The following is a 24564-nucleotide window of genomic DNA, read 5'->3' as shown; positions in this document are numbered from 1 at the left end:
AGACAGAGCTAAAATTGGCATCCTTGTAATTAATTTACAGTATTACATAAAAATATGGGGAGAATAATTCACAGAGAGAAACTGCATGGTGCAGAGTTGATTTAAAGCTTTTTTCCTCTTTCTATGAATTATATCAGATATGTAGTTACATAAATCAGAATGGCACTTTGGGGGCTCTTACAGTCTGAGGTGTTTAAAAGATTTACAAATTTTAAGTAGAACTCAGTGATTGTAAAATTAGCCAATATTGGGCTTTATGGAGAATCTTCTATTTTTTTCCTGTGTTTCACACAACTTTTCACAAACCTCTAGCATGAGGAAAAAAAAACCCCAACATTCTAAACTAAAAGAGAACTGAAATGAGCAAAACAATTTACAAATTGCATGAAAATCTGTTGACAAACACTGTTCTGCCGTTTTGGGTCTGGGTCACTACCAGAACTGTTTGGCACTTCCACTGGAGGAAAAGTTCAAATTGCAGTTTTCTGCTGGAATAGAGTTCATCTGACAAAAATCTTTAGTCCTGTAGAATTCCTGTGCTTCCAGTGTAACTGAGCCTGGCTCCAGGTGCAGCATAGGAGATGCTCATGAAGTTCTAAGGAGATCCTCCTGTCTCTTCATCACCTCCTTAGCAGTGCTATGCAGAGGAGTGATCTGAGAGAGTGACAACTTACTCAGAAGGACCCACAACCAACGAGAAAGGCCAGTGGGGGAGAAAGGAGAACACAAATATGTTCCCAGGATCCCAAGAGGAAACATTTCTAAATAACATAAAACCCAGTGGGGCCAAGCTGTCGGCTGGTGAGGAGAAATAAAATGGCAGATGGATGTCGATGTGCTCAGGGAGATCACATGGGAGTAAAAGCACCAGTGATGACACCTTGTGGGGAGCAGCTCTTTTCTAGGTGAGAACAGTCACCCCAATTTCATTGTGTGCATTGATCTCCAGAATGGAAAGCAAAGGGAGGCAAACGACCTTCACAGGTTCCACACAAGCCAGCATGAGTTCTGATAATGGGCTTCCAGCTTCCTGCCTCAGCAACAAAATACACTTGAGAATGGATTTAGGAGCTGTTAGAGACGTGGCCCTCTCCTACAATAGATCCCAGGTGAGCAGGAATGACCCCAGCTTATTGTGAACTTCAAAGGAAAACAGGAACAAATGTTTTCCCACTGTACTTTGGGTATTTTCTAGGATATTTATTTTTGTATTTCACCACCTTATTTAGCTTTTGAGTGCTGCTGGGCATTGAGAAGAGTCTATAATTGTGCTGGGTGTTCTTTTTCCCTGAGCAGTTAGTGAGAAGTTAGAACAGGGCCCTGGGTACAGGCAGTTCAGATTTGCCAATCTCCCGTGCTCTCCCCTGCATTTGTCAATGTCTGTGTTTCACCAACTATTACACTGCCAATTTGCCTAGTTCTGTTCCCATGAAGTTCATCACAGCCTTCTCTTAGGAAGATAAATAATTTTGTTATCTACAAATCCTGCTGACCTCATTTTTCTGTTCTATACCTCATTTCTGCCTTTCTGGATAATGAATGAGTGTATTAAATGCTAACTACAGTCCAGATCCTTGGGACATACTAATATTAACCTCCTGCTGAATTGAAAACTGACAGCCTAATGAATTAAAACTCTTTGCATGAAAACAACAGTGTTGACACGGGGAAGATCAGGATGACTTGTGATTTACTCCTAAGCTGAAGAAAAAAACAATCCAAAACCCATCCCAAAACTTTGCAAGTGCAAGTACCTGCGATTTTCACTGAATTTAATTATGGGTCTTGGGAAAAAAACAGGGTATATGAGGAAAAACCAAATCTAATTTAAAAAGGGGGGGGGGGGGAACTACCTCTGTATTCCTGTTCCCTTTGCTGTTTATGGAATCACTGAACTATAAAACAGTACCTTAAGCATTTTCCCCCCATGAAACTGCTAAAAGTGCCTTGGCTAGAATATCCTTGGAACATCAAAGTTTGTTTAGGTATTTGATCCAGAGAGGACAAGGTAAGCATTTATAGCTAATCAAGCCTGAAGTCAAAGATGAACAAGATGAACCAAACTGATGACTACTGTAGCTTTAATCATGCTGGCAGGACATACTGCCTTGTCAAAGTCATTTAGATTTTTCTGGATATCAGAAAAATTCCTGCATTTCTCTGATACTTTGGTATAGTATCTGTAGTGGATATTTCTGAAAGCAAAAAATATATTTGGAACAAACATCACTAAACCACATTAAAAAGGGGCAGTTTCTTAGTGTTCTGTCACTGTTATAAAAACTAATATATTAAAACTTAGATGTGTTATAAATTTCAGCAGAAAGTCTAGAGTTATTCCTGGAACTACAATACTTCAGCATCTAAAAAGTGTGTAATTTATACAGCAGCTTTAAAAACTCTAATTAGTGTCTTCCAAGTACAAATCATCTTGTTTGAACTTTGTCTCAAAGAAGAGGTAGAAGAATACAAAAAAATTTAATGAATATTCATATGCTCTTGAAGTGAACCTCCTTCATGCATGAACATTTTGAGGGACCAAATTTTCTTAGCACAAAAAAGTGTGCTACTTCACAGAAAGTGTGCAGGTGTAATAATGCATTTAATTAAAAATTTACTGAACTAAACCTGTGTTACTAAACTAATAGGCCTTTCCATGGGGAAGTTCTCTGGGAAATCTGCTATGCTTTACTAAAGTTTTCAGTAAGTTCTATCAAAGCAGATTCCTTTACTCAGGTTAGAAGAGCTTACAAAATGCTTGACCTTTAAAATCACTGTCCTGTGCCTCATTATCTACAATGAATTTGTCTCAGGGACATTGTATTTAACCTTTTTATTTGCTACAAATCTGCAGTTGCAAATTCACATCAGACAACTTTTTTGCTCCATAAATTAATCCAATTTTTCAATGTTGAATATTCCATTCCTCACAGTAACTTGATTGGTAGATGGCTTACCTGGAAAAGTGACCCTGAAGGGATTTTAGGAGACAAAACAGAAATCAGGGCACCTGAGTGCAGTGTGTATATGTTATAGTCTGTGGTGTATTGCAGCACCTCCTGCTTTTCCACTGACATTCTACTGCAGGAAGTGATGCCTCCTTTGAAGGACTCACTGTGCATGTAACAGAATTTAGGTTTCTTCAAGGTGGGCAGGAGGAGTTGAATTTTTAGTACTTATGTATATATTAGAATGCAAAGAAATATTTTACATTAAGAAATGCAATTTTACAGTTGAAATGCACACTTTCCAGTGTCTCTGTAGATGGAGAAGTCTGAGATCCTTGTTGTTTAGGTACAGAACCCTCTAGATCACTGCCAGTGCTAAGATAAATCAGATCAGAAGACTTCTACATGAAGAGAAGGGGAAAATATAAAAGATTATGGGATTTTATACGCTGTCCCATGTTGGTGTTTAATGCATAAAAAATATCAAACCAATTCAGAAGAATGTTAATGTTTAAAACAGACTCAAAATTATTGTACTGGAGTGCCTATTTAAGATTTGTGAGGTGTACATAGCGTAATTTGCAACCAAGTAACCTTGAAAAGACCAAATTCACTTTTGTTAGTACTATTAACTGTCATGAAACATATTCACATGCCCGCTCATAAACAGTATTCATTATTTTCAAGATGTAAGATTTCTGTGTTCTGCTAAATTTCCCTGGTGTATTTAAAGCAGAAACAAAGGTTGGGATTTTTGTTTGTTACTTGTCTCATCTTGTGAATTCTCCTCACTCCTGCATTCATTGAGTTGTTGGGTGAATAGCTCATTAATGTGATTTCTATCTGTGTACAAAGGCACAGGGCAGAAGCACTGTTATGTAACAGCTTGAAAAATACCTATAAATAACCTCCTTTAATAACCATAAATTTACATTAGAAAGGTAGATAAACTCTGAAGTGAAAACCATTTATTTTTATCTGATGCAGCTATTTCATAATCTCAATGTTATCAGACTCATCCTGCATAAATTAGTGAGGTCTTGGGGTTTTTTACCATCTGGGAAAGTCTTGCATATCGAATGGATTTATCCGATAGGAACAGGGATCTAAAGAGCTGCATTTCTCTGTGGGGACTCAGTTGTACCTGGTACACATTGGAAAACTCCCGGCAGCATCCCTGGCAGATGAGGCTGTGCAAAGAAAGGCAGGCTTGGCTCCTATTTTACCCATTTTCTAAACACAAGTGCTCTTGTCTCAATAACCTGAACGAACTGAACCTCGATCAATTTTAAACATTCTTTCCTTGACACCAGTAACTGCCTGCCTTAATTTTGGACATTTTCTGAATTTATGCCTTCCTTTGGCCTAACACCTTGGAAGGAAGAAAAATCCTGGCAGGATAACCAAAATGATCAGTTTTATATTGCTGTCAGTCCATCATTACCCCTGTAGAAAGCAGTAGTAAGGCTGAGAGGATGTTCTCATAAAACATTCCATAGGTGTATGAGGATACAAAAGTCTAATACAGTAAATTGAATGTGATTACTGGTGGAGAAAGTGATAAAGAAATAACTGGAAAAGGGCTCTTTTTGTACTCTGGAAGTCTCAAATACCCCTTGGGAGGTAATGCAGTGTAATGCCTCCTCTTAGAGCTCAATTTCTGCAGGCAGCAGGAGCAGCTGAGCAGAGACGTGGCCTGAACGGCTCCGTGTGCACCCGGTGGCAGGAGCGACGCCAGGCTGGACGGGGCTTGGGGCAGCCTGGGGTGTCCCAGCCCGTGGCAGGGGTGCGATGGGGTGGACTTGAAGGTCCCGCCCAACCCAAACCACTCCGGGATTCTCTGAGTGTTTTTGCTGGCGCTACGGGACACCAGCTGAAGTGCTGTTCCTCTGTTGTTGGTTCTTAGGTACCTTTTAATATATTGGATGCTTTACATACTTCTTTGACTGAAGTTCCTTTAGTGGAGATACTTTTCAAGGCTCTGCAGCTATGGGGGTGGAACCAGCAAGCAAATTAAGCAGAAAAAAGCCCAGGAATGAAAGCCAGTGAGCTGGTCAGTCGGGAAATATATGTACTATGAGGTCAGTGATGGGTAAGACAGGCAAGGGGAGCAGCAGCCTGCCAGGGAGGAAAGAAGCTGACCATCTTTCCCAGTGATTTTTGCAGGATACTGTTTCGCTCTACAGCATCAGTCAAAAAAAGAGACCCATCACTGTTACTCTGCTCTAAAGTTACTATTCCCAGACCACCTTCTTTGTCAACTCTATCGACTTGCCCTTTTCATCTCCTCCTCAGCATAGTGTAGGCAACTCCCCATTCTCTTCCCAACCAGAGCTGCATCCCTACAGGACAGGCATTTCATTAAATGTATTACTAGTGCTTGTCAGTCATTCTTCAGCCTTTAAATCAAATATTATTTTATTTGAGAGGTTTGGGAGTGTGATAATGGAGAATGTTTTTCATCATTCTACTGGGTGAGCCCCGATTATTTCAGCTTAATGAAACTGCTCTTACAAGTAAATTGTACCTAATGCATTCAGCTGCTGAGGCTTCACAGAGCTGGCCCTACACTGTTAACACACAAGTACAGACATACCTGCAAGGGTTAGGATTGCAGCTGGTGTGAGTCAGCCTCACCCAGTATACTAAAATAACCCTCCACACCTCATTGCCTTACCATTTTGCTGAAGTTTCACCTTCTAAGTTGCATTTATTCAGAGTTGGTTTTGTTGTTTGGGTTCTCTTGGGGGGGGGTGGTGGTGTGTTCTTTTGCTTTGAAGGTAAGTGTTTAAAATATTTTAAATTACTCAGACATTTAAAAATATGAAATGCCTGAAAATTAAGCCAGGTGTTTCTTGTCCAGATGGTCCTTTATCACTGTGCCATTCAAATACTTCCTTTTCTTGAACAAGGATTTAACAGTATTTCACTGTCAACCGATCACCTAATAATATATTGATATACATTTTTTTCTAGCTTTATGAAAAATATATTTCCCTCAGAAATTGATAGATTTAAAAGATTTGATCAGAGTACATGTCTGTCTGGTTCTTTGGCAGTGTTTTCAGATCTTCAGACCAACCAAGTGAGTTTGTAAAATCTTTCAGCAATTCTCTCCCTTTTAGTTTCATATTCCAGTAGAAACATGATCAGCACCTGGTGTTTTGTTATTTATTGCATGTATTTTGATTGACTCTAAAATCTCTTGAAATTCTTCCACAAAAGGCTCAGCTTCTTAGGGAACAACCATTTATTGTTTGCCTATTTCCCTTCTTAAGCAGCTCATTAAAGCACTCCCTCTTATCGCTCTGTAATCGCATTCTTTGTGACCAAGACATTTCCATTTGTGTTCTTTATCAGACTTACTCGGGTGTACATTGATATGTCTGTAAAATTACCTCAGATTCATGGTGTGTGTATCCTGCTCCCATTCTCCAGCACAGCAGGTAACCCTGGGAGGAGGGGTGTGCTGACTCCTATGGATCTCACAGCAGCCTGGGAAGGGAAAGTGGAGCAGTGCAGCAACGCTGCTAAGTCAGCCCCTGATGTTTTAGTGACTCCTTCTAACCCTGAGTCAGGGACTCCTCACAGAGCCCACACTGCACTGGCTGCCTCCCAGCTCACCCTTCTCTGGCCAAAAGAAATGCTAACATGTTGCTGCAATGCATGACTTACAATTCAAGGGAGCACAAAATTCACTTGGTAATTTTACCATGTAATGGAAACTGCAGACTTGCTCATCAATGTCTCCTGCCTTACTGTGCTCTTAAAATTGCTCGGTGTGCACTGAAAGATGTGTTAGATGTTTACTTGCAGTACTCATGTTTTATCAATAAGCTTTAAGGTCCCAACTGCACCTTGCTGGTCCTTATGAAAATAACTCAAGTCTAAGAAGTATTTGTTACTGGAAAATTATTGTTCTCACATTGAATACTCATCACCACTACTGCTGATGAGAGAAAGGAAATAAATTCTGAGATTGCACACTCTGCTTTTAAAGCTAGGAAGTACTGGGATACAGACATTTCCTCACCTCATTCACAACACAGGATGCAAAATACTCACTATCTACCTCTTATTTACTCAGTTGTAATTGTACTAACTGTAAACACATTGTACTCTTTAGTGATGGGCAATTTTATCACATTCTTCCCTAATATCCGTCTTTACTGAACTTATCTTCCTAACATGCCTACAAAGAAAGCTTCCAACTTCATTGAGAGAAATAGTAAAGAAGATAAACAACCCTCAGTATTTTGGGGAGCAATTTAAAGTGCAAGAGCTTGATTTGCCAACACCTTTAATATCGCATATTTTTTTAGGCCCAGCTCCTATTAACTCAGATTGCAACTGCAAAGTTCAGCTCTTCTCTAAATCAGACCATACAATTTCATGATAGTTAATCAGAAAATGTGTAATCACACACAGAAGCTGCAGGGAGAAGTGAACTGTCCAGCAGCACACATTCCTCTGGGATAGAAAGTGGAACAGCATTGCTGAGGTACTGATAAATAAAACACGAGCTGAATAAATAGTGCAAAAAGTGCTCCTATGTAAAGAGAACATCCTGTATAAGTTTACTTGCTTAGAATAAATGAGAACTGATTAACTTTGGTAATACCACCTAAATTAAAGCTGGGTAAACGCTTAGCTGGTGTCCCTGGACAGCAGGCTGATCTTCTGGGCAGGATTTAAGGATCTTTTAAGCATCTCCAACATGCTTGTGCCCTTCCTGAAATCTATTTTTCTGATGAATACGTGTACTATGCCTCTATCATAGGTAAGGACAAGCAGATCCTCCACACATGGAGCATCACTCATACAAGGAAAGGCTGGGACAATTGGGTTTGTTCAGCCTGGAGAAGCTTTGGGGTGACTTAATTGTGGCCATCCAGTACCTTAAGGAGTTGACAAAAAAGATGGGGAGAGGCTATTTGCAATGGCCTGGGGTGACAAGAAAAGAGAGAATGGCTTCAAACTGAAAGAGAGGGGCTTGAGATAAGATGTTAAGAAGAAATTCCTCCCTGTGAGGGTGGAGAGGCCCTGGCACAGGGTGCCCAGAGCAGCTGTGGCTGCCCCTGGATCCCTGGCAGTGTCCAAAGCCAGGATGGACAGGGCTTGGAGCAGCCTGGGACAGTGGGAGGTGCCCAAGGCAGGGGTAGAGGTAGGTGCTTTAAGGTCCCTTCTAACCGAAACCGTTCTGAGAGGCCATGACAATGAATGAACATAGCATAGCTGTTAGCACCAGTGTGCCCGGGGAACATGAAGGGGGCCAGGAAGGCTAGTGGCACCTGGCTTGTTCCAGCCCTGCTGTGGCAGCAGGACCAGGGCAGTAACCGTCCCTCTGTGCTGGGCTCGGGTGAAGCCACGCTTCGAATCCTCTGTTCAGCTTTGGTACCCCAAGACATACCAGACATTGAGGTGCTGGAGCCTGTGCGGGAAAGGGTCTGGAGCACGACTCCTATGAGATACTTGGGGTTAGGCCCGGAGAAAAGGAGGTTTTTCAAACAACCAGCGCCTCGCCGTTGGCACCGCTGGAGTTCCCCCGAGGGAAGGCGGCGCAGCCCCAGGGGGCGGAGGGCGGAGGGAGGCCCTGCCCCCGGGCCGCCCGGCCCGGCCCGGCCCGGCCCCGCCGCGCCGCTCCCGCCGCACTTTCGCGCCCCGCACGGTCCCGCCGGCGCGCAGCATGGCTCCCCCCGCGCCCGGGGCGCTGCCTCTCCTCCTCCTGCTGCACCTCGCCGCCTCCTCCAAGCTCAACACCCCCAAGGTGCTGCTCCCTTTCACGCGCGGCACCCGCGTCAACTTCACGCTAGAGGCCAGCGAGGGTTGCTACCGATGGTGAGTGCAGGTGCCGCCGCCCTTTGTCCGTTTCTCCCCCCGCCGGCACCTGCGGCGGCTCCTCGGCCCGCGGCGGGGCCTGACGGCTCCCGAGGCAGCCGGGCCCTTTCCCACCGCTTTTACCTCGCTGCGGGTGGGTTTGGGCGGCCCAGCAGTGCGGGAGCAGACATGGAGATTATCCCGAAGGGGAAAGCTTGGTTGTTTTCTGCAGTGGGGGTTCAACCCGCTGCAGGGGGGGCAGTGTCTGCAGGCCGGGCCCTGAGCAGAAACTCCCTGCTTGTAAAGGAAGCTTCCCGCCATGGCTCCGTGCCCGACATGTGCCTCACAGCCCTGTGCCCCCACCCACACACCCCACACACGTTCACCTGCTTCTCCTCGTACCCCACAGCTCCCAGCTGCTTCTCTCACACACACACACTCCACTTGCTTCTCCACGTACCGTGCCCACTCTGCCTCCACACCCCCCCATGTGCTCACCCTGCTGCCCCGCGCTCCCGCAGTGCCACCCCGCACACACATGGCTACTGTCCCACATGTCCAGGGACAGCACCCAGAAGTCGTGCTGCTGGTGTGGAAATACCCCTTCTCTTGCTGTAGTCCCTAATGAAGGTCCTGACAGCTTTGAGGTCAGGTTGTGGACTTAAAGGAGTCGTAGCTAAGTCGGGAGCCTCTCACTGCTGCTCTAAGTGTAAGTAACAGCACCCTTAATACTTCACCTGGGAACAGTGAAGCCGAGTTTTAAAAGTGAAAGCTTTCCCGGTTTTCTCAGTGTTGAGCACATGGGATGTACTCCAGGAACTTCTGCCTTGCACAGAGGGGAGGACTGGGTAGTGTTGAGCACAGAGGCTGAAGGCAAATCCCACAGCATGGGCAAATTTAGAAAGCTCACAGTAGTCTTCATGTTAAACAAATGTTGCCAACTCCTTGTCCTTTCTGTCGAGCTCCAGAATGGTAAGTTAATCAGTAATGAGCAGGAGGCACCCACTTGAAAAAGAAGCAGCAGTTGAGGTATGTTTAGGATAATACTTCCATATGTGCCAGATGGACGCATGTAGCAGTTTTCAGTTGTTTTGTATGTGGCAGTTACTGAAATACATCTTAAAGGGCTATATTTTCATTCTCTTAGTTTCTTTGCTTGGTTGTTGTAGTTTCTCATCTCTGGGCTGGGTACAACCCTTTGGTCTGTTACAATTTATATATTTGAGGATGCTTATGCAGAAGAGCAGTAATTAACTTTATCCAGAAGTCAACTAAATGAAAGTTATTAGATGAGCTGCTTGTGGTCATGTAATTTAATTTTTAGTGGACCACTTTAGTGAAAATTTCATAACTGTGGGTTTTTTCTCTTTTCTTACTTGAATTTTTGAAGGCTGCTGATTCTTTAAAAGGGTTTGGTTTGTGAGGTAAAGTACATTGCATAAAGCTGAACCCCAAAACTCATCAAAGCACTAGTAAAATCTGGAAGTATAGACTCCCTTTCCTGTTTGCCAGTGAGCTGTGAGATGATGCTGGACTGGCTGCAGCCACTCCTGCACATGCCAGGTGCTATCCTGCTGTCAGAAGCATGGAGATCTTTGCTAATCTCACTGAAGTCTGCGTATGAAAAGATGCAAGATTGTTCTCCAGAGAAATGCCATATTTGATCCACATCCATATCTAATAGAGGTGATTTTTGTGCACTTCAGAGCATGTTCTATTGGTGCTGTTTGCCAGTATGCAGTGACTCATCCCTCATGCAGACAGGCCTCAACATCCTTTTCCATCTTCTCCCTCTGCCCTTCAGAGATGAATTTTGGTTGAGAATTAAGGAAATTACACCTAATTCACCTTCTGTGTGCCGTCATCTTCTGTGGCTTGTAAATGGGCATTTATTCACTTGTGCTTTGCAAGGCCTGGCAGGATGTGGGTTGTGAAACTCCACAAAGGTGTCGAGGGTGTGCTCAGCAAACCCTCCTGAGGAAGCAGGAGCCGTGTGTGTGCCTGGGCAGATGCAGCAGTTGCATCTGGGGCTCTCTCCCTCTGCATCCTTGTCCCCGCAGGCCTGGAGCTGTGGGGGGATAGAAGGAAATGCGTCTGGAGGAGCAGCTGCACAGCCACTTGCTGACAGAGTTCTGTGCTTCCTGTCTGAAGGAGCTGTCACTGGAGAGGGGCTGTCGAACTGAACAAGTTAGGAAGTACCAAATGCAATGGCTTGGAATGGAGTGACTCTTTCTCACCTTTGGGAAATGATAGGTGTGTTTGCATGCATGAAAGCAGGGATTTGAATGGAAATGGTCAGATTCAGGCCCTCTGTGTCTGGAGAAGGGACTGGGGGTTTGTAATAGGGGAGATTGTGGGGTTAGAGGTGGTCTATGAGAGCTGTTCTGGTTGTACAGCAGCATCTGATAGCTGCTTGACACCTTTTGAAGGTCTGCGTTACTCATCTCAGGCATTCAGAATTCAAAGGTAAGTGTCCAATTTCCTGAAAGATCAGTGTACAGCATGTTGTGACCTTACTTTTCCCAGTTTCCCTTTCACCCTTCAAGTTTACCTCTGAAAGTAGGATATTTTCAGTGATTGTAGTGGTGTCTGAGAGTTGCACTGATTGAGGGGGAAAGGTTCAAGTTCATCCCAGCAGACTGGGAGTAATGGTAAAGTTACAAGCATGGCTCTAAAGTATTTTCTGATTTTCAAGATGCTCATGCCTTCTAGAGTTTGGGTTGCCTTTATATTAAAATTATTTTTTGGGAAAAGCTTTGTTTTCAAAGCACACGGTGTTTCCATCTGTTAATATTGTACATGGTACTATTTTCAGGCATAAAATACAGTCTGTGCAGATATATTTAGCATTTATATTGCATCTGTATTTGTCTTTTAACTACCTTAATCCATAAATTACACCTGAAAGAATGAAAGCGTTCAGAAGCAGAATTTTCTCCTTGAAACCTGCCATACCATAATAACATTTTCGGGAGGAGGATGGGAAGACACACACACACAAAACCCATTTCCCCTTAAGGTACACTCCATGGCTGGGTATTTGTAGCAGAAATTATCTGCAGTGTACAAATATGTTTACATATTTCATTATTTCATGGAGTGTAGAATTGAGGTACATGGTGAGGGCTGGTGGAAATGAAGAGGAGTTTATTTCCACCTTAATGAGAGGTTTGTGTGTGCTACTGAAGCCCTCACTGAGGGGGTTGTATTGAGGTACTTGCCATGGGAGAGGAGCTGGTGGCACAGTGGTAAAGGGAGAGGTGCAGTGGCCGAGTGGTGTTGGAGCTGTGGGATGCACAGGTACTTCCAGAGAGCCCAAACCCACTGCACAGTGCTGCTGTCACAGTAGTTGGCTGGCAAAGCTCATTTTCCAGCTCCTTACCTTGCCGTGCTTTTGTTGTAGATTGATCTTACTTCTCCATGTGCTGGCTTGTGTGCTTTTAAAAATCTGTATCAGAAGTGTTGTTCATTGAGATCTGTTGCTTTGCTCTAAGACCAATAGTCTCATCCCTGGTAATGTGGGAGTTGTGTTGCTTCCTGGATCATCTGTTTCACCACAGGTCTAAAAAAACCTGTCTGACTGTCACTGAAAAATGTTTTGTGTGAGATACTGTTAACTTCCATATTGTGAAGTGACATCTTAAATAATGTTTGCTATCCCCCTCTCTGCTTCTCACCTGCTCTGCATTTCCCACTTGTAAGGCACTGCAGTGGGCAGCAGGATGTTCTCCCTCTCCCTGAGTCACCTGGCTGTGCTTTCCCAGCAGGGCTTCAAGCTCTTGCAATTGCCAGCAGGAGCTCAGAGTTGGTTTGAAGTGTGCTAGGTGGTAAAGTGAGAGGGGCTGTGCTGCTGTGGCTCAGGTGTGTGTGTTACCTGAGAGTGTTGGCTCAGAACCAGAGCAGGGGGTGCGAGTCTGTAGCAGAAGTGTTCTGACAGAGCCCAGGAGGCATAAGAAATAATGTTGTTTCTCTTAGCTGATGTGTGAATATCAGTGCAAGTTTACTGTTGAAAAAAGCTTCTTCTCAGTCTGAGCATCACCTGCCTGCTAAGGCAGACAGAAGGTTTAGGGACTTGTTGATTTGGGGCAACATTTCATTGCTGAACACCCATGAAATAAATGTTTTAGACTTTTGCTCATTTTTCAGTCCCAAGAGTGACTATATGATGTCCCAGTGTATTGGTCAGTCCAATCTTCCCAAACTCTTGGAGACTTCTACTGCCCAGTTTCCCTCTGACCGCACACCTGCCTAAATGCCTGATAAAATTCTAAAAGATCAGATCAACTGACAGTCGTGGTGCAGCTCCACAGAGGTGGATTTTTGCTGACTCAGTCAGCTGAGTTCAGTCTGAAGAGCTGACAGAACAGTATAAAACACTGGAGCAATAAGAATCAACAGAGAATTGCCAGGGAGAGAAACAGGAATAAGTGCCTGATCTTTGAACCAACTGATAAATAAATGAAGTATAATCCAGTGGGGTATTGACTGACATGTGGTGTTACAGAACAGTCAATGAAGAGCACAGGCCTGGGTTTGGGTAGATGTGTGGATACAGTCTTGGCACATGGCTCTGTGTCTGGGGCCCTAGAGGGGGATGGAAATGGTGAATGAAGCAGAAATTGACAAGAGGACTGGCAGCCTCTTTGCCGGTGCCATTCATTCCTCAACAAGTAGGATTTTTCTCTGAGGGAAATACAAACTGGGAACTTTTGTGAGCTTTTTTCCCCTTCCCTCCTCAGTCTTCTTTCAAGTCCTTCCTCCCTGCCTTGCTGTTTCTTACAGGCGCTGGCTTGGGATCCAGAGCGAGTGCCAGAAATGCTTCCCATTGCTGGCTTCTCAGGATCTAATTTTGCCTTCTGACAAGCCCAGCTCTCAATGTCACGCACACTGACACGCTGCTGAAGAAGTGCTGTAGTTGGCAGAGGATATAAATTGTGGGTTTTGTCACTTAAAGCTGAAGTTTCTTTTTCTTGGCCATCTAGGATCCAGTAGTGATCCCAGCGTAGTGCTGCTGTAATCCCCAGTCTGGCTGATTAATGCCTTTGCCTCTCTGTGCTTGGCCCTGCATCCAGGTAGCTGTAAACAGAATGTACTTCTGATATTGCTGAATGATAGAGGGGTCACCAGATACTTCCTGTGTTCTGCTGGAAAAAACACTACTTGTGCAGATTGTTTTTAAATATAAATCCATATGAAACCAAGCCTCAGGAAGGCCCGCTTGAGTAAAATTTGTATTAAAAAAAAGACATTCAGCTGATATTCTACCTCTTAAACTATTGCTAGAAGCCAAATAGTGTCTAATCTCAGTTTTTCTACTGCAATGACTGGCTTTTAGCTGTAAAAGCTTGAAAGTTCCTTTAAAATTGGGGAGTGTATGTATGTTTACAGTTAAGATTTAATTTTTGTTGATCTTTGTTCCTCCCTTTTCCTAGTCTGAAAAGTATCCTGTAATTAGATTCCATTTTACAAAACTGCTATTAGTGCAAACCACAGTGGTTTTGTATTACAATTCATAGCCAGATATTAAAAGAACAAATACAAACCTCAGTGAAACCCCTGTTGTGTTGTAAACACAATCAATACCAGACTGCAAGAATGCAAAATCCTCAAATTAATAACAAAAAATCTAATGGCAGAGAGTATTAAGCAGTGTAAAGAGCTAAATAAAAGTCAATTTCCTACATATAATACTTATTTAAAAATACCTGCGTGCAGACTAAGTTAAATGCACATGCCCAGCTTCAAAAGCCAACCAGGCAAGTATAGGAAAAGCCTTACTTGTTGTGAATGCTTATATTGTTTAAAGAAACTTGCTAAATGTTGGAAAACCGTTTCATGGTTGCCTGGGAACAACAGAACAGCAGGAAAATAACTGAATTGCTCACTTTTAATCTCTAAAACATTTTAATTTTTTAGAATAAAGCTGTGTGCTATTAATACAGAAAATCATATTATTTTAGAAACAGTGTAATCCCTATAAAAGATATGCACATATTTGTGTACATTGTTTAGGTATATAGACTAGATATAAACAAACAGTTTTCAGGTTTAAGCTTTTAACTGGTGTTTAAATTGCCCATTGCATACTGCTGTGGGCTGTTTTTTCCTTGATCAGATGAAGTACTTTGAAATTCTGGGTCAGCAGTTGATACTGTCGTTTCAAAATCCTCTAAAACTGCTCCTTATGTAAGCAAAATACTGTCGGGAGCTTAAGGTTCGAAACGGGATTTGCAGTTTTATTGCAGTGGCTACAAGCAGAGTCCCCTGCTCACCTGGGCTGCAGCTGTTAACTCTCAGATAATTCAGTGCAGTGTGATGTGTTGTTTTTCAATAGATACAATTTTAGTTAAGGAGAAATTAAATTTTTTTTCTGGTGTGGATTTGTTGGTTGTGCCAGTAAGAGAAGGAGGTGAAACTGAGTCTGGGGACTCAGTCATACATGACATTGTTGTTTGTTTGGAACTCCCAATCTGCTCCTTGCTGGGTTAGAGAATTTTCCCCACACATCCCAGGTAGGCATTTCTGTACATCTTTGAGAAAAAAAGTCCAAACCATCCAGCTTCCCCAAATTACCAGGGGGTAATCCAGTGCCCAGTTTAGATTGCATTTACCAGATAATGCAGCTGTCTGCACTAAGTTTTCATCAGATCTGCTGTTATCATCCGGAGAAGCAATTCCCAAGCAGCTTTGTCACCCATCAGTGCTTGCTTTCATTGTTTTAATCCTTCAAAGGGCCCTTGTGAGCGGATCCCGGGCACACAGCAGGGCTGGGTTCCCGAGCAGCTCCCGGCGCTGCCTCTCTCCCTCCCTGCCCGGCTCCGGGCCATGAACGCAGCTGGGGAGCAGCAGCTGGGACCGGCCCTGGCACAGCCTGGGCATGGGGCTGAAGGTCTGGAGTGACTAGCAAGGGCTTTGGCTGCTGCAACATTTCACTGGCTCTGCAGTTACCCCTCAGATGTGTAGTGCTGCTAGCTCAGATTTACTTTCAAGAGGCTTGGTTTTTAATAACTCTTCAACTTTTGTTGTTTTATCTTGACGGTTTTGGTACACTGGAAGGGAGAGCTGGGCTCCACTAAGTAATGCCCTGGCCTGCTCCATGGGTTTAGGGGAAGGTTGATTGATTCCGTGGTGGGAGAATGCTGAGCTTGCCTGCCCTGCTTCTAGTCTGGGCTTTATCCGTCCTCAGCCCACGTTTGCCTTGGCTGGTGTCCTTGAAGAGCTGCTGCCATCTACTCTTCCCAAAGCCAGCTGCTGACCACGCAGCACGTCCCAGGTGAATTGCTGGGGCGGCTTTGAAGGCAGAGCTGTGATCCGTGTGCTGACAGCTCCCCACCTGCAGGTCATCCACGCGGCCGGAGGTGGCGAGCATCGAGCCGCTGGGGCCCGACGGCTGCCGCTGCTCACAGAGAGCGCTGGTCCAGGCGCGCTCCTCGCAGCCCACGCGCCTCACCACCATCATCTCTGCCGAGGACACACGTGAGTCTGAGCAAACTGCTGCTTCTTGTGGGCGTCCTGCCGTGCTCCGGGAACAAAGCTGAGACCTAGAGGTGCACAGGCACATTTCACTTCCTATGTACAGTCATTTTAGACTTTGCATTGCTGTGGGTTTTAACTTCTGTTTGCCGCAGATAAGTGTTAATGATTTTAATGATACACCCAGGAAAAAGGTAATTCTTAAAACTCCCATCCCCCAAAATCCACAAATAGAGGGAGTGACTGAATCAATAAAAATGACTAGTGCAAATCCAGCTTTTCAAATGCAAATTATCTGAAAGTTGCTTTTGTGTCTGTCATACAATATACCTGGTTAGTTTTTAAAGTGACAGAGAGGCAAAACCAGATGGCCAATTAAATGCTGTGCAGTCACTAACTGAAGGAGTTTATGGGCGTTTATTGTCTGTGGGTAAAAGCCATTAATTTCTCTGGGACAGGAGAGCACTGTAGCAACTCTGCATAAGCACTCCCAGACAACACCTGCACCTGTCAGTGTAGATGGAAGTCAGAGTTTCTGCAGATTTATTCTGCAGTTCAGTGAGGAAGGGAACTGTTTTTCTTGCTTTCTGAGCCACCGTTTGACCACGAGTTTCTTCATGGAAGTCACGACCAAGTTTCAGTTCCTTCAGTGTCTTGTGTCACTGGTTAAATTTGAGGTGCATCTTGACTAATTATTGTTCTTGATGAGCACATCCAGTGTTGTGCTTTCTTGTGCTCTTTCTGATGTCTCTTCAAGTGACTGGACAAGTGCTTCGCTGTGATGCCATCGTTGATTTAATTCATGGCATTCAAGTTGTGTCCACAACGAGAGAGCTCTACCTTGAGGATTCACCACTGGAGCTCAAAATTCATGCTTTGGATTCAGAAGGTAAGAGATCTGCTTGTAGGAAATTAAATATATATTGAAAGTTCTAACTGTCTGATACATGTACTAGCTTTATTTGTCACACTGTTGATTGTTTGAAGCCAAGTGGAGAATTTTAAGGAGTTTCTCTGGATAATACGTTGTGTTCTTTTTTTTCTTTTGAGCTGAGGTAGTCTAAAGAATTTTGCAAAAAGATGTTTTTGTGAACAGTCAGGTATCTGACAGGAGGTTCAGAGGTGATGTTTGAGATCAACCACCTATTGCTCAATTTGTTTAATTACTATACAAACACTCACTTTTGGGACACTATTTAGGCTCATAGGAGTCACTGCCTTTGTGAATGTATTGTTATTTAATAGGAGCAGAAAACTTCTGCTTTTGTAGCATCAGAAAAAGAGCCATGATCTGGTAAGAATTCTATGCTTACAGCAATCAAGTTTTGTGCACACATAGCACTCAAAGCAAGGGATTTTTAGGACAACTACTGAAGGGAAATAATGTGTCAAGCTGCTATAAAAGGTGGAATTAATTGTTTTGATTACTGTGCCCATCCCACCTGTGTTTGTAAACCATGAATGTCAGGTGAAGTATGGTAATATATTAATAATGAAAAGTAAATTTGTTTTTATCCTATGTGTAGTGCTGGATTCGTGGCTTGGTGTTGTGCAAACTCAAGGGTACTTCATGGTTCTTCTTGTAGGGATAAAATAGAGACATTTCCCAGGGAAATAAGTCATGGTTTATGTTCAGGAAGACTCTATGCTCGTTCTCTATTTTTGTTTTAATCTGGTTGTTTGATTTGTAGGAAACACTTTCAGCACTTTGGCAGGGTTGGTGTTTGACTGGACAGTGGTGAAGGACCCAGAGGCCGATGGCTTCTCAGACTCCCACAACGCTCTACGGTAAAGCCATTTCCTTTGGTCTCAAAAGTTTGTTCAGTCTGATGCATGAAAAATACTTCCCCACATCTAGGCAGTTTACTGAACTGGTGCCTAAAACCATAATGTTAAGGGTCAATTGTTTCAGGTTGGGTTTTTTGAACCTACTTGACAGCCTGGGCACTTCATTCTCTGTTTAGTTTAACTGATAGTATTCGTGAGCAGCTCTGGTAGCTCTGATGCAATAATCAGAAATAAACAGATGTAGTTGTTGATCTTGCTGAAACATCTCATGCAAAAGGAAGATTTACCAGTAATATTGTTATCTCAGGATTTCAGCAGAGTTTTATTTTAGGCTTTTTAAGGAAAAAAAAGTCATCTGCCATTTCAGAAAGGAGCTCTCTTAACCTTAAGAGTTTCGGGTGTCAGTGGACACTTAGTTCTGGTGTTGAGATAGGAGGATTCCTTGTGGGGAAACCAGTTCTCCTACAGAGCAGAATGGTTAACAGCCAACTTCCATCCTCAAACTGACACTCCAAATACACTGCAAGTGGAGTGGGGGGAGCCAGCAAGACGTTGCTCCTGGGCAAACACAAACTGAGTTTGCAGCCTTAGAGAAGCAGCGTTGGCTGGGGAAAGCCTGCTAAGCCCATAATACACCTGAAGCTGCAAGTAAGGTACTAGTGAGAGCCAAAATGAATGGCTTAGTGGGACTGGATATCCCAAGTCCTGGTACATATGGAGCTTTTTTTTTCAGTATAACTATTTGCTGATGTGATTTTAACCAAATTAATATTGATATATACTCTACTGTTAGCATAACTATGAAACCATAAAAATGTTCTACAGGTGGTACAGCTTTGCGAAATAAATCATAAATTGTCATGAATATGTTAATATCCATAACTGTTCTCCATATGGCTCTACTGGTTTTTCTCTGAAAGTGCACATGAAGCCAAGCAGGTCATGTGCATACAGAAGGTGACATCCTGTAAAACATGCTCTTCTTTCCAAAATTTCCTGTCATTTGCCCATTCATGGCAAATTCCTTCCCTCTCTTTTGCCACTGTTCACTGAAATTCCTAACAGTTACTACAAGTTTTCTGCTTGTAGATGATTTTCATAGTCATTTGTTAAATACATCCTGGCTTCTTGAGGGAGGTCAGAGTTACGTTCTGGGTTTGTTGAGCTGTTGCTTTTATAAACATAAGCTTTGGGTCTTGCACATTAGTTCTTCTACAATATAGGGAGTTTTTGCAGTCTCACCTACTGAACAAACTGGAGGGGTCATTGTAGACAACATGTGCAGTCTTGTGATAGCTCACAAGCGAGCTTCAGACAGACTTATCTGTCACAGAAATTAGCTGCAGATACCTCAAAGAATGAATAAAATTTGGATATCTGGTCCCAGGCAAATATCTTAAATTGGCTTAAAAATGGAAGTGGCTGAGAGTAGATGCTGGTGGTGTTTCTCTGTGGGTTTACAAAGGTTGGTTAACAATTTTCTGTTCACTTTGTGATTCACCTTTCAGTATACTCAAGTTCTTAGAATCCAGTTACATCCCACCTTCCTATATAGTGGAAATGGAAAAAGTTGCCAAGCAAGGAGATACCATTCTGGTGTCTGGAATGAAAACAGGGAGTTCTAAATTAAAGGCAAGACTTCAGGAAAGCATCTATAAGGTAAGATTTCTGAATGTCAAAGGAGAAGATGGATTTCTGAATGTGTGAATGAGCATCTGTTTTTCTGTAGTCTTCAAAATGATCTTCATATTGACATGAATTTCTTCTTTATTCTTGCACTGTGTGCACAGAGCAGATCTCTGTACCATTCACTGTCCCTTGCATTGCCCTGTTGTGACAAAAGTCAAGATGAAACTAAAGAGCCAATTGCAGCAAATAATGTTTTTCACTTCCAGAGTCTAAGTTCCTGCTGCATGGTCTGTTTCAAACAAATGAGCTGCTTTTAATGTGGTTACTTTTCTTTCCCCCTCTATTAACAGGATGTACACCCTGCAGAAGTCAGATTGCTTATTTTGGAAAACATACTTTTAAATCCAGCATATGACATTTATCTTCTGGTAGGAACATCAGTTCAGTACAGAGTTCAGAAACTGAGGCAAGGGAAGATCACAGGTTTGTTCTATTCTCATTTATTTTTATTTTTTAATGCTTTGTGTGAATTTTTAATTGTGTTTAAACTACTTTGTTAATGTTTAATACTGTTTTCCTAAGGCACACAGTGATACAGCTGTTTAGTTCTTTCCGTCAAAAAAATTGTGACTGTTAAGAATATACTCTTGCAGATTGGTCAAGGATGTAGAGACAAGGGTAACTTAAAGTGGGAGCTAACACTGTCATTTTAGATGTTGACAGTCACTAAGGAATTGGCTGACTTTCTTACTTAAATCAAATTTAGATTAGTAACTTTTCTAACAGAAAATGTTTTATTGGCAAATGGATTTACTCCACAAAATGAAGCCTTTATAAATGTGGGTTAGCTGGCCTTATGCCCATTTCAAAATGCAGTGCCTTGAGTTTTCTCTCCTTTTTTCTTTTTTTCCCTTTTGTCTTTTTTTTCTTTTGAAGCTGGAAATGAGTTGAATGTTAGGTCTAAATACTGAGATGATATTAGTTGGGAATTGCAGTTTCACAGGCATTAAATTTGCCAAGAAGCTCGTTCTGTGTGTGTGCTATGAGGACAGAAGTGCTATTTTTACAAGACACTAGAAATATTGATTTAATATGTGCACTAGGCATCAATAAAAAATAATCAGCAATAATTAGCAGCAGCTAAACGTTGCCACACCTGCTTTTAATGTTTCCTATGTTTTGTTTCATGTCCAGAAATAGCAATGCCATCAGACCAGTATGGGCTGCAGCTCCAGAACAACATCCTCCATCCCAAGGGAGATCCCTCCCGGCCAGTTGCCAAGCTGGACCAGGCAACATCCACTGTGACTGCGTTGCAGCAGGGCCAAACCAACCTCATCCTGGTGCACAAGAGTATCCTTCCTTGGGAATGCTTCTCCAGCCACCACTGTGGCAGAAGACAAGCTTTCCACCCTTGGCAACACAGAAAGATCAAGTTATCCTCATTTGTATCGAGAGTCTGGAAATCAGGAGCTGTGGAAAGCAGCACTGCTGTGAATTCAGTCTCAGCAGAGCTGTCTGATGCCATGGAATGCTTTAACAAATTAGGTTGGCAAAAGATCAGTTAAATCATGTCTGTTCCCCTCAGTCACTGTAGAAATATATGGGGCTTTATTTAATTTTTATATTTCCATCATTATATTCTCTAGTGAGATCTCTCCAAAGTGCTCACTGTCTTGCAGTGAAGTGGGGATAATGTTTATTTGCAGTGTACACTTATCTTTAATATAGCCAAAGAGGCATGAGGAGTCCCAGGAGAATGCTGATCCTGACTTGTGCTGAACCGTGTGTTCCTTGACTGAGCCCTCAGGTATCCACATGCAGGGGGTGTCCAGGCTGCCCAACAGCACTGTCTATGTGGTAGCTCCTGCATACTTGGGTTGGTATTGCTGCAATCTTCCCGATTGCATAATGCAATTTCTGGCCTTGTTTCTGTGATTTTCATGCTGTATCTCCACGCTTCAGTTCAGTGTTAGTTTTCACGGAAAAGCAATTTTATTCATAAAAGTAGCTCAATGTGAAATAGGTTTTATGTACTTTCTTTTATCTCTGTAGTCAGCAGTTTAAAATAATGAATGTTCATCTGCAGAGTGTGGGCACCAGAAGCAAAATGCTTTTCTCCATTAGATAAAGAGGCTGCTGGTTTGTGCTGTTCAATATTTCCTGTTTTGCAGGATTTACAGTTCATCCAGGTGACAGATGGGTCCTGGAAACGGGCAGACTTTATGAAATTACAGTTGACGTGTATGATAAATCAAGCAATAAGGTGTATTTATCTGATGTAAGTTGAAATGTGTAGATACTTTGCAGTGACTGTCTCCTAAATCCTGACTTGCTTGGGAATTATTTGAGTGATTTCTTATTTACATTGAGACAGGACAGTGCAAAGCTAGTTGTTTCTTGCCTCTTCTTTTTTACCATTTGTTTTGTTGTTGTTACTTTTTAAAAATAAAGCACTCTGGGTGATTCATGTGAAATTATTGGAGTCTGAAGTGCTGTAGAAAAAAAAAATGGAAGTTGGACAATGTCTTTTAGGTTGGATGGGGCTTGGAGCAACCTTAAATCATCCAGTGCCACCCCTGCCATGGCAGGGACACCTTCCACTGTCCCAGGCTGCTCCAAGCCCTGTCCAGCCTGGCCTTGGGCACTGCCAGGGATCCAGGGGCAGCCACAGCAGCTCTGGGCACCTGTCCACCCTCCCAGGGAAGAGCTGCTTCCTTAATTCTAGATACTAGGTGGCAAATACACATAGTTCTTAAAAACTGCAAAGAAAATGAAATTTAAATAATTCAGTTGCAACAAGAAAAATTTTATTAAATTATTGCTTTTGATAGTATTGGAGCTAGGGGAATATTATTTGCCCATAATTGCTTTTTGGGATACAGATCTGAGTTTGAGCTAGAGCTCAGTAGTGTGCCTTTGAGACAGTATATTCATGTGTTCTTTGTGTTGAAGAAGGAAAAAAATCAGAAAAATACTGTAAAATATGAATTATTTAGTGGTATAAATATGGGTACTTTCATGTTAAATTACATGTTGCTGATAATTTAAAAAGAAACTTTCTGTGGAGTTAATGTTGTCTCTAAATGTAAAATCTTACTGAAAGACTGAAACTTCCATAGGGAGAGTTCTAATCATTTTCAGCAGCAGGTCTTTGAACTCTGTTATTAAACAGTGGTTTGATCACTGACTTGTTGTTGTATATTTAGGGCTTTCTGTCCTCCATTGATGTCAGTCACCTGTGGCAATTTCTATTTCATGTTTTGGTTTTAGAATATCCGAATTACTACAGAGCTGTCCGAAGAACACTTTGAGGTGCTGCAGTCCTCTCTGAATGGGTCCTATCATTATGTGATGGCTCTAAAGGCAGGTCAGACCACGATTGATGCTGCACTGACATCAGTGGTTGATCAGGTGTGTCTTTGTGAAAACTCTGCTTCACTGGTAGGCCTAAAAATAATTGAGCTGTGCAGTAGTGACTTCCTAGCAAAAGGAAGCCTAAGAATTACATGGGTCTGAGCTGTCTTTGTTTGAACAGATTAAGAACCAAATTCTAAAATCCTTTCTTCATGAAAACTGTCAATTGAGTCAACAGAGGATTTGCTTAAATTAAAGACTGTGGGATTTTGCTCCCAAGCATGTGGCAAACTCCTGTTCAGGCAGTGGTGCACAGCACTGATTTCTTTTCTCGTGGCAGATCCTTGTACTGGGCAAGGGGCCTCTCACAGGCTGAGGGAATTTTACACTTTATTGTGGTAGGATCATCACTCATACCCTGACCTTGTTCTGCAGTCAGTTACATTGGGGAAGTTTGCTATCAATTGGTAAGTGACCTTAAACTCTGGAATGACAATTTGCCAAATGTATCAGCCTGCACATTTCTCCAAATTAATATTCATTAACTTTCTGCTGGTTGGGCAGGCTGCTGAATGTATGGCTAACTAGGGCACGTGGTGTGGAAGTGAGTTGCTTTTGCTTGAAAATTCAACACTTCAACCCATTTGCTGTGAAATCATTTTAGTGATTCCTTGAGCAGGATTTAGTAGCTCCTTCAATGTGATAAGCCTCAGTCATTTTCTGTGTCAGAGATATTCTCTTCAGTGGAAGAGCATCCCCTGAGAGTTGTTTTTCCTTCAGAACTGCAGTAACAGTGTGTTGTGCCAGAGGGTTGTGGCACTGCAGTGACAGCAGAGCTGTGAAGACCAGTGTTTGGGGGGGCTGAGCAATGGCTCTTTCAGGCTGAATTTTGTACACAGTGGGATGAGCAAAGAGTAAATACAGGTGTTGAGCCTCCAGATTGGTTCTCCAAGTGAGGTCTCAAAATAGGAGCAGTGAAAGAGTGTATTTCTTCTTGCCTTTTAAATTAGTGTGGGCACCTGGATCTTCATAGCAATAGCACTCATTTAATACAGTGGCACACCTTGCTCACTAGGAGCTCTGTTCATAAGTGCTCCTAAATAGTTTTCCTTCCTCTCTGAGGTATTTTCAAGAACTTGTCTGTACCTAAGGACTAGACATTAATTCTGGGAAGCTCTGTGGTGCCATTTATAACACTGTGCTTTTGCACTTTGCAGGATGGAGGTGTTCATACCTTACCAGTTCCAGTGCGAAACCAGCAGGATGTGGAGATCTATGTTCCAATATTTCTTGTACCCAGCATTCTGATGTTTCCTTGGCAGCCAAAAGCAGGAGTCTACCAGTACACCATCCAGGTATGCCAAAGAAGTACCCAGCTGCAGGGAGTGTAACTCAGGCAGGCACACAGAGGCCTGACACCACCGAGCTAGGGTTGACTTTGGATACTTCAGGCACAGTGGCATCCAAAATGTAACTTGGAGGAACTTCATGGGACGTTAGTTACAGGAGTTAATACACAGTTTTAAAAAAGCACCAAGAAACCAACAAACAT

At 42.8% G+C, this 24564-nt stretch overlaps 1 protein-coding gene across 1 annotated transcript in view; it reads left to right on the top strand.

The window, feature by feature from the left end:
* Nucleotides 1–8601: 8601 nt before the first annotated feature.
* The window catches only part of NUP210 (nucleoporin 210), a 48934-nt gene continuing 32971 nt past the window's right edge, over nucleotides 8602–24564 (top strand). The window contains exons 1-11 of the mRNA XM_053953999.1: nucleotides 8602–8786; nucleotides 16105–16241; nucleotides 16996–17127; nucleotides 17930–18026; nucleotides 19535–19685; nucleotides 20006–20138; nucleotides 20850–21008; nucleotides 21466–21534; nucleotides 21830–21936; nucleotides 22929–23069; nucleotides 24230–24367. Of these exons, the coding sequence (XP_053809974.1) occupies nucleotides 8635–8786; nucleotides 16105–16241; nucleotides 16996–17127; nucleotides 17930–18026; nucleotides 19535–19685; nucleotides 20006–20138; nucleotides 20850–21008; nucleotides 21466–21534; nucleotides 21830–21936; nucleotides 22929–23069; nucleotides 24230–24367 (1416 nt within the window). The 5' untranslated portion in view covers nucleotides 8602–8634. The remainder of the gene's footprint in view (nucleotides 8787–16104; nucleotides 16242–16995; nucleotides 17128–17929; nucleotides 18027–19534; nucleotides 19686–20005; nucleotides 20139–20849; nucleotides 21009–21465; nucleotides 21535–21829; nucleotides 21937–22928; nucleotides 23070–24229; nucleotides 24368–24564) is intronic.

This window comes from Vidua chalybeata, chromosome 12, assembly GCF_026979565.1.
Source record: "Vidua chalybeata isolate OUT-0048 chromosome 12, bVidCha1 merged haplotype, whole genome shotgun sequence".
In the NCBI taxonomy this organism is placed as follows: Eukaryota; Metazoa; Chordata; class Aves; order Passeriformes; family Viduidae; genus Vidua; species Vidua chalybeata.
Note: the sequence above shows the minus strand (reverse complement) of the source record. Positions and strands in the feature narration are given on the sequence as shown.